Here is a 9,835-nt window from a genome sequence, read left to right as displayed (position 1 = left end):
TGAGCAGAGCCCTGGTGTGTTACCAATGTTTTTCTTGGTGACTGGTCTCTGCTCCCTTGAGATCATTAACAAGCTTCTCCCATATAATTCTGGGCTGATCCTTTAACTTTCTCAGAATCATCCTTACCCCATGAGGTGAGATTTTGCATGGAGCTCCAGAGCGAGGGCGATTGACATCTTGTATTTCTTCTATTTTCGCACCCACAGTGGTGGTCTTGTAGCCCATTCCAGCCTTGTGTAGGTCTACAATCTCATCCCTGACATCCTTTGACAGCTCTCTGGTCTTGCTCTTTGGAGGTTGATTCTGTGACAGGTGTATTTTATACACATAATGAGTTGATATTAGGAGTTCTTTCTTAAAGGGACAGGACTAATTTGGGTCTGTAGAAGTCTTGCTGGTTGGAACAGGAACAAATACTTATTTTACTCGATCAAAAACTAATTAATTTATATATAATATTAACTTATCATTTTTTTCTGGATTTTAAAAAAAAATATTCTTTCTCTTTGTTAAAATCAACCTACCATAAAAATTCTAGACTTTCATAAGGGGTTCATATAATTATTTCATTCACTGTGGTAGATACTGAAACATTCTGCCTTTTATGTACTTTAAAATCTCAGTAATTCTGAGTAACTTGCTGAAACAAGCCTGCAGGCTTCATTAATGTAAAATAGTCCAGCAAGGCTTCTACATGACCGTTCCATGTTTGATCTTTCTTTACTGAAACACACATAAAATCACTAAGCAACCGGAATCCTTTAGAAACAGTAAACCTAGAGGGGGGAAAATCCTTTCAAAACTCACTTATTCTCTGAACTTAAACATTATTTAAATCAAATATACAGTTTGCAAATTTTAGTCAGGCCAGCCTGTTTTTTTTATCCAATTAAGGAATATTTGAGAGTGACCAGTATAGAAGCATCTTCAGATGAGTCCTCAAGACCAAACATCCTTAAGAAACACGACCACGTAGTGCAACTGCGTTTCCAACCCCATCATTGACATGATGACAAAAATGCTTTAAAAAACAGTCATTTTCACATAAGGGAAATTAAATGCATGTTTATATGAAACACAGGTTAAATTTACATCAAATGTGACATCCTAGGAATGAACACAAACGCACAGGTTTATTAGCACAAATAGACAGGAATATTTGTTCAGTCTCTTCAAACCCGATTTGATCAATGTTTCTTATTGCTGCACAGTTCGCTTGACAACTTGTCCCTCTTTATTTATAGCAAAGTTGTAGTTTTTAGGGTTGTCCAATGCTTCCTCAATGCGCTGATCCAAATTCTCCAGTGTAATAAAGTTCTTTGCCTCTTCCTAAAAGAGAGATCATTTAAAGGTAAATATTTTCTCATGATCAAAAGTGTGTACAGGCAGTCGTCGACTTACGACCTATGCAACTTACGACCATTCGACTTTACGACCACAATCGCTAGCCGTGGCGTACGACAGTAAGAAACAAAATGGTGTAGAGATGATACAAATGGCATAAAATGAACAAAGAAAATGATGATATATACAGTATAACAATAATGAAAGAAAATGATAAAATACTACTTAAAGATTTTTATAACATCATTCCACAGTACTGTACATATAGCCTACTCTACTTACGACCAAATCGTGTTACGACCGGTCTGTCGGAACCATTCGTGGTCGTAAGTCGATGACTACCTGTATTGCATTATTTGTTTATTGTTCCCACCTGTAGCCGCAGGATTTCTTTCTCTTTTTCTTTTATGTAATTCTCAAGCTCTTGTTGATGCAAAATCGCTGCCTCTTTACTCTTCTGTTCAGCAGCCTCAGTCTCTTTCTGCACACGCAGCTCACTAACAGGCACAGTAAAATACAGTCTTACTCAGTGCTGAACAATTCACACATGCTGTCTAAGTGCTTTCAGTGCATATTTCTCTCTCACCGGATTTTTCGCAGTCTAAGGTTTTCTGCATCATTCCAGGCCATTAATGAGCGGTGTTCCTCAGTCTCTTGCTTGGCTCTCTCTTCTGCCAGAGATCCGGTTTCTTCCTCATAGCGCTTCCTCAGCATCTCCTCTTTAAACTGTAGTCTGTAAACACAACACACACAAGCTCATGCATACATATAGAAGTCACAAACCCAGTCTACTTTATCTGTAGAATATACTGTGTTTATTTGTTAGACACTTGATCAACTCAGTCACATTATTGCATGATATTCATGATTCATTTATTCATGATATTCATGATTCATTTACTTTTTCAAAATCTTCTGTTAAAAAAAGTAAAATTTTATCATCAATACAATTTTTTAAAAGTTTAGCAGATGCAGCTTTTATTCCATTGCCTTCCATAGATATTGGGATGTTTAATATTTGGGACGTGGGTAATAAATGGTTAAGATGTTGGACTTCGGATCAGACCCACCACTAAGCTGCCACTGCTGGGACCTTGAGCAAGGCCCTTAACCCTTTACTTCTCAGTTGTATGAATGAGATCATTGTAAGTCACTCTGGATAAGAGCGTGTGCCAAACGCCTAAATGTAAATATTTGGTTTGTGAATATCCACTGTCTGAACTCGGAGAACCAAAGATCATTAAAGGTTCGGGAAACCTTCTCCGTTGATGCCCAGCTTTTTTTTAAAGTCTCTTTCCAATTTAAAATTAATGTATAACTAAAACAGAGCTAACACAAATATCACAGTTAAATTTTTTTTAAGAAGACATTGTAATAAGTATTGGTGATGCACTGAGTATGACCATATAGAAGGCGTATGCGATAAGGACTGCATGGAGGATCACTAGTGCATTTCAGGTATCTGGATATTCACATGATCCTGGCCAGCCAGCAGATACACTGCTCTCCAATCAGGGAAATAAATAAATACATATCAGAAATCGGAGTGCAAGATTCAGGGTCAGTCTGTAACCCCAAGCTATTAGACAGTTTAACAACCTCATTAAGTCAATTATTATTATTAAATTTTGTGTGTGTGTGTGTGTGTGTGTGTGTGTGTGTATAAAATGTCTTCTGAATCTGAGCATTGTTGTGGTGCTGTGGTGTCGTTGGACTGTAAATATGTTGGCATTATGTGTAGGTTTGAAGCACAACAAGCAGAGTAATAATGTAATTGTGCTTTTTATGCACATGGAAATTAAAAAGCTTCAAAACCAATGTCTATAGACAAGCAGCCTGTCGGCACGTTTGCATTAAAAGCCTCTCGGTGTCTGAGGAAGCATGTTTCTGTAGGACACTGAGGTGTAGAAGTCTTTACCTAAGCGCCCTCATGATGAGGTTATATTCAGTGAAGCGCTCCTTCAGCACCAACATCTCCACAGGGTCCACCGGGGGCGGGGTCTTGATCCGGCCCGCTTTGGACTTGGCTTTCGGGTCACTGCGAGACTTCCTGCCCCGTACACTCTCCAGCACAACACCAAACCTTGGGGACAGCACCACAGAGACACGAGTCCGACTCCGAACTAACGCCGAAAACATTGTATACTCCTGTGTATGTTCGATTAACACCTGTTTATATAAACCACTCAACAGTGGATCCTACTGTACACAGTGCGGCTATGCAACATTGAGCCTCTGGCAGGAGGTCGCCATGCTGAAGACCTTTCACAGAGGAAGTGCTTTCTTTTCTTTTACTCACTGTGTTTATGTGTGATAGGAAACAAGTGTTACATACTGCCATCTAATGGTAAGATGTAAAACCGCATCCCACGTTTTCATCTTTTCCTTCTTCTTCTTCTTCTTTTCCTTCTTCTTCTTCTTTTTTTCCTTCTTCTTCTTCTTCTTCTTCTTCTTCTTCTTTTCCTTCTTCTTCTTCTTCTTCTTCTTTTCCTTCTTCTTCTTCTTCTTCTTCTTTTCCTTCTTCTTCTTCTTCTTTTCCTTCTTCTTCTTCTTTTCCTTCTTCTTCTTCTTTTCCTTCTTCTTTTCCTTCTTCTTCTTCTTCTTCTTCTTCTTCTTCTTCTTCTTTTCCTTCTTCTTCTTCTTCTTTTCCTTCTTCTTCTTCTTCTTCTTCTTCTTCTTCTTTTCCTTCTTCTTCTTCTTTTCCTTCTTCTTCTTCTTCTTCTTCTTCTTTTCCTTCTTCTTCTTCTTCTTTTCCTTCTTCTTCTTCTTCTTCTTCTTTTCCTTCTTCTTCTTCTTTTCCTTCTTCTTCTTCTTCTTCTTCTTCTTCTTCTTCTTCTTCTTTTCCTTCTTCTTCTTCTTCTTTTTTTCTTCTTCTTTTCCTTCTTCTTCTTCTTCTTCTTCTTCTTCTTCTTTTCCTTCTTCTTCTTCTTCTTTTCCTTCTTCTTCTTCTTCTTCTTCTTCTTATTATTATTATTATTATTATTATTTTCCTTCTTCTTCTTCTTCTTTTCCTTCTTCTTCTTCTTCTTCTTCTTCTTCTTTTCCTTCTTCTTCTTCTTTTCCTTTTTCTTCTTCTTCTTTTCCTTCTTCTTCTTCTTTTCCTTCTTCTTCTTCTTTTCCTTTTTCTTTTTCTTCTTTTCCTTCTTCTTCTTTTCCTTCTTCTTATTATTTTCCTCCTCCTTCTTCTTCTTCTTCATCTTCTTCTTCATCTTCTTCTTCTTCTTTCGGCTTCTCCCATTAGGGGTCTCTACTTATATGCAACAAAAATGCTGAATACAGAATGTGCCTTCATACAACTGTTGCCTTTACACCAGAGATGCCCAAACTAGAGCCCATTGGCCAAATCTAATCTGTGGTGATCTTTGATTTGGCCAGCCATGTAATATTCTATTTATTTTTTTAAAGTTTTTTCCAAATTGGCCTACAGCTGACTTACTGACACACAATACTGTGTAGGTGAGAGTCGGTTAGTTTGCTTTTCAGTTTCTTAAGACTGAAAGTTCACTGTTTCAGCTTTAAATTTTTATTTTTAATTAAAAATAAAGGTCTGTCTCAGTTACTTTTTTCTTTTTTTCCTCTCTTCTTATAAATTGCATAGTGGGTCAAATGAAAGGTCACCAAGGGTCAATTTGGGCCCACAAGCCCTAGTTTGGGCATTTCCTAATCAATACTTTATCTTCTTCTTCTTCCACTTCTTCTTCTTCTTCTGTTGCTACAGTTTATAGCGTTAAAATTGTCTTTTCAAAATGCAAAAATAAAAACAACACGCAATAACCCATGAGTCGCCTTTTTTTTTTTTTTGTGAGGTCATCCAAATAATCAGATTTACTGAAAAAAGTCAGAACTGCTATCATTTGAGCCTCTATGGGATGCACTGAGAGCAAGTGTAAAACTCACACACAACCACTCAAATCTGGGCTCAATAAAGTAGCTGTATAGATCCTATAAATACCAGAAAACATACCCCTGCAAACAAAGAGAATAAATTAATTTAGATTTCTCAAATAATAAGTCAAAACAATTGCTGTTGTATTTCTTTTTATATCTTTGACTGAAAGACTTGAATAAAAAAAAAAACAAGATTTAAACCATTTTATAGATTATAAACAAAGATACAACACGCAATGCATGGTAAGTTTTGAATTAGTTTTATTCAGTAGGTATTGTTTTTAGGAGCAGATGTTACTTCTCTGCTTGTTTCTCAACCTACTAGCAATTGACTTAGTTTCACATTAATAAACAGATGTAACAGAAGCAGATGAAAGCGCAAAGATTCACCAGTGTAGTGTTTTATAAGGATAAACACAATTCCTCTAGCTAATTACTCATTATTAACAATATTTGAAATTTTTAGTCAATATATTCCTAGCAAGTAAAATAATATTACAATTACTCTAACAACCAAAGCTCACAATTTTAAGATGCAGACTAAAAGTTTATCTAGGAATATAAACAATAAGCAAATGAGGTGCTTCAGCTCTGAAAGGCATTAAAAGCCATTCAGTCAGTTCACTTATCACACTTACAGGGTCGCTGTGCAGAGTAACATCCTGTTGGTGGATACTGAGTCAAAATTCAGGACAAAAAAGTTACTGTCTCGGTTCATTTCCAGTGCCTAAAGTATGACTAGTTTAGAAAATATTCCACCTTCACAAACAACTGGCCGATAGTTTGAACAGAAGGGGCTCGATCACCAGCCATGAATTTTGCTTGGAGAAGAACCGAGGACTTATAATTCACCAACAAGAGCTCTGACTGGGCAAGTGCTAAACTTAGTGTTCTCTCCGTTGTGCCCTTGTTTCATTTAGAGTGTGAAGAAGAAGGGGGAAATCCTGGTTTACCTCTTGTTTAACACAAGGGCTCATTTCTCTTTAAATCAGTGATGGTGGAAATGGGATTATTGTTAAGTGTCATAAAGTGGGTCTAGGTCCTGGGGGTAAAGGTTTAGGCAACATAGTTTGGAGCTGCGAGAATTAGGATTCGAATTAAACTTGATGTCTGGCTGCAGACTTTCATTCCAGCCAAACAGTGGTTACACCTAAACAATCAAATATAACACCTGCTTGGCTGATATGAAAGCCTGAAGCCATACTGGGTTTTTGTGGACAAAGCTGAAGTCTCCTTTTTTAAGGGGCAAACATAAATTCCAAAGGTTTACAAAATGTATCAGGAAACAATTGTGTGTAAAGTGTCTTGAGATAGATGATTTTGGTGATCATAAATGATCAGAATCAATGAGATGGGTAAAATTTTGAAAGGCGATTTATAGGTTTGGGTTTATGCCAAAACAGGCACAGAGCAGTACGTCAGACGAATCTCCTCCCCCTCAAGCAGCTGCCTGTTGAAACAAATATAATCAAAAGCACACAAAAATTAGTAAGTGCACAACATAAAACTAAGAGAGCAATTAATATTATTATATATAGAATTATTATATTACTTGTATGCTGCAATTTCAATGTCCAGGGCCATCTTCACGTTCAACAGATCTTGATATTCCTTTAAATAGCGTGCCATCTCCTCTTTAGCCTTAGCAATATCCCTCTCCAGATGACTTATCCTCCCCTACAGAGCAAATAGTTAGGACGAATAACGATGGCAGAGCAAAGAGAATTCACTAAATCTATACCATATATTTGTTTATACATACAGGCAGTTAAAAATTCAACAAGCAAAATCTCTCTTTCTCTCTCTCTCTCTCTCTCTCTCTCTCTCTCTCTCTCTCTCTCTCTCTCTCTCTCTCTCTCTCTCTCTCTCTATATATATATATATATATATATATATATATATATATATATATATATATATATATATCCACAGACTGTACAACTACTACAAGCAAAATCTCTCTCTCTCTCTCTCTCTCTCTCTCTCTCTCTCTCTCTCTCTCTCTCTACATATATATATATATATATATATATATATATATATATATATATATATATATATATATATATATACACATATACATATACATATACATATATATATATATATATATATATATATATGTATATATATATGTAGAGAGAGTGAGAGAGAGAGAGAGAGAGAGAGAGAGAGAGAGAGAGAGAGAGAGAGAGAGAGAGAGAGAGAGAGAGAGAGAGAGAGAGAGAGAGATTTTACTTGTAGTAGGTGTACAGTCTGTGGACACTAAAGTGAAGCTATTTGCTCATCCATCAGCACTAAGAATGAGTCAGCATTCTGCCTCAGGAGCAATGCACAATTCTTTAAACTGCGGAATCTCGAATGAAAGGCAGAAGGATTTGTGTTAATTACTATAATTGCGTAAAGTAGCCATATATTTAATATAAGCAAATATTGAATCATTTCTGTATAAAAAGAAAGGATGACATATTTGTCACACAAAAAAAATATAGTAGCATGATTTGTTAGTCAATGAATGACCTCAGCCAGTGATTTGTCTAATACCTGATACTTGGCAACCTCCTCGCTCTGGGTCTCCTCCAGTTCTCGGAGCTGTGCGTTTAGTGAGTTGATGACACTCTGCAGAGTTTCAACTTCATTGGAGCAGGTGAGCAGCAGTTGACGGTGCTTGGCCGTTTCCCCGCGTACCAAGCGCACAGCCTCCTGCTGCTTATCGGCTGCTTGTGCCACGTTGGCCACCTTTCCCTGGTACCAGGTTTCGGCGGTTTGCATATTGCGCCTGGCCAGGCTCTCATACTGGCCACGGATCTCTCTCAGGGCGGCAGAGAGGTCTGGCCTGTTCAGATCGGGCTCCACGCTGAGCCTGGACACCTGCAGCTGCACCTTCAGCCCCTCCCGCTCTTCTGCAAACACCTGCTTCAGAAAGGCTAACTCCTGCGCCAAAGAAATCACTCTCACCTCAGCATCGCTGCTCAAAAGTGTTGTTCTGTCTGCCTCATCCCTGGCACGCTGCAGCTCGTCCTCGGCCCGCTCACGCCGCCGCACTTCGTCCTGCCAGTGCTTCTCTACCTGCTCCTGCTCCACTCGCAGCTTTTCTCTCCGCACTTCAACGTGTTCCTTGTCCTGAGTCTCAAGGTGCAGCTGCTGGCGAAGTTTCTGTGCCTCCTGCCTGTACAGCTGCTGCAGTCGAGATGGCTGAGTCTGCATGCCATGCAGGGCTTCCAGCTGCACCATGAGCATCCGATTCTGCTGCTCCAAATAATGCACCTTCTCGATGTAGGAGACAAAGCGGTCATTCAACTCTACTAACTCTTCTCTTTCCTGAGCTCTCAGTCCCACCAGCTCTGTACACACTACACTCAATTCATTTGGTTCCCAGAAGCGCATAGGCTCAGACTTCAGCAGCCGCCGAGAAGAAGTGAAGGGCATCTGGGAGATGCGGTAAGGGCTGGAATGGTTGTCCCAGCGCCTGGTCAGTGAGAAGGAGGAGGAAATTAAACTCATGATGATGAATTTTGGGGGGTTTTTGTATATGTGTGGAGATTTTTGACGAAGTTTCTCTTCTAGGTCCCCCTTTTTCTGCACACCATCGGTGGAGATGAACCGGCACTGCACCAGTTCAGAAATACTGCTGTGCAGCAGGCTTTATAGGACACACACACACACACACACACACACACACACACACACACACACCATCGTTTCAGCCTCAGCCAATAAGATGCTGAGCAGTGGTGGAGTTTGGTCTTACGTTACACTCAGGCAAGCATGAGGAGAGATGCCAGGCTCTTACATCTCTCAGAGAAAAAATAGAGAACACAAAAACCAGAATGCAAACTGTACACAGTATTTAAGGATATTGCATCTAACGTTAAAACAATACAAACACAAGGTATGCATAGAAACGAATGTATGCAAATAAACACTATACAAATTAATTTGAGTATTTAAGGATTATATTGTGCAAATCAAAATGCTTGATTTTAAAATTAGATTTGATAAAAAAAAAAATCCACAGGACTACAGAAGTGAATATTAGTTTTCAGGCCTTTAAGACTACTTTTAGGGAAGTAGGCTAGTATAGTAGGTCAGTGGTTAACATCTTTGAACTTTCAGTTATTAATAGGAGTCATGACTTCAAATCCCTGTACTGTCAAGCAGCGGTGTTTGGGTGCTTCAGTAAGACCTTTACCCCTCAACTGCGTATTTCTTACCTTTTCCCATAGTAAATCATTTCGAGTAAAAAGAAAGGCAAATGATTTGCCATTGGTACCTGTTCGATAAAAGCCAGCTGTTTATTAATTCCTTTACCACATTTTGCCCAGCTCCGATGAATGCCCAGAGTATCATATTTTAGTTCATAAATAACCATTTTGTATGTCAGAACAATTTTCTCTGTAAACCACTACAAATTCATCCCAGGTTCACTAACTTCTAGTTCCAAAATTCCCTATTTCCACATACTACTCTGTGTATATACAGTGATTCCAAAAAGTATTTAGACCCCCCCTTCACTTTTTTCATTTTTATCACTAATCACCTGCCCAAAACCATGCCAAAAGCGAAGCATGATCACGGCATCATGCCATGGTGTGTTTTACT

General features: G+C 38.6%; 2 protein-coding genes across 2 annotated transcripts; both read right to left on the bottom strand.

Moving 5' to 3' along the window:
- Positions 1 to 1,046: 1,046 nt before the first annotated feature.
- On the bottom strand, positions 1,047 to 3,628 carry mrps26 (mitochondrial ribosomal protein S26). Its single transcript, XM_083540616.1, has 4 exons — positions 3,264 to 3,628; positions 1,932 to 2,078; positions 1,719 to 1,842; positions 1,047 to 1,330 (listed from the first exon to the last, which is right to left on the bottom strand). Exons 1-4 carry the CDS (start codon positions 3,482 to 3,484, stop codon positions 1,199 to 1,201), a joined length of 624 nt encoding a protein of 207 aa, XP_083396742.1. The 5' UTR covers positions 3,485 to 3,628; the 3' UTR covers positions 1,047 to 1,198.
- A 1,849-nt stretch (positions 3,629 to 5,477) lies between these two features.
- On the bottom strand, positions 5,478 to 8,959 carry neff2 (neuronal intermediate filament family member 2). Its single transcript, XM_083540308.1, has 3 exons — positions 7,778 to 8,959; positions 6,786 to 6,910; positions 5,478 to 6,683 (listed from the first exon to the last, which is right to left on the bottom strand). Exons 1-3 carry the CDS (start codon positions 8,735 to 8,737, stop codon positions 6,623 to 6,625), a joined length of 1,146 nt encoding a protein of 381 aa, XP_083396434.1. The 5' UTR covers positions 8,738 to 8,959; the 3' UTR covers positions 5,478 to 6,622.
- Between the last annotated feature and the right edge of the window lie 876 nt (positions 8,960 to 9,835).

The sequence above is a fragment of the Silurus aristotelis genome (genome assembly GCF_946808225.1).
Source record: "Silurus aristotelis genome assembly, chromosome: 4".
In the NCBI taxonomy this organism is placed as follows: Eukaryota; Metazoa; Chordata; class Actinopteri; order Siluriformes; family Siluridae; genus Silurus; species Silurus aristotelis.
The sequence above is the reverse complement of the archived record's forward strand: the minus strand, read 5'-3'. Positions and strand labels throughout refer to the sequence as shown.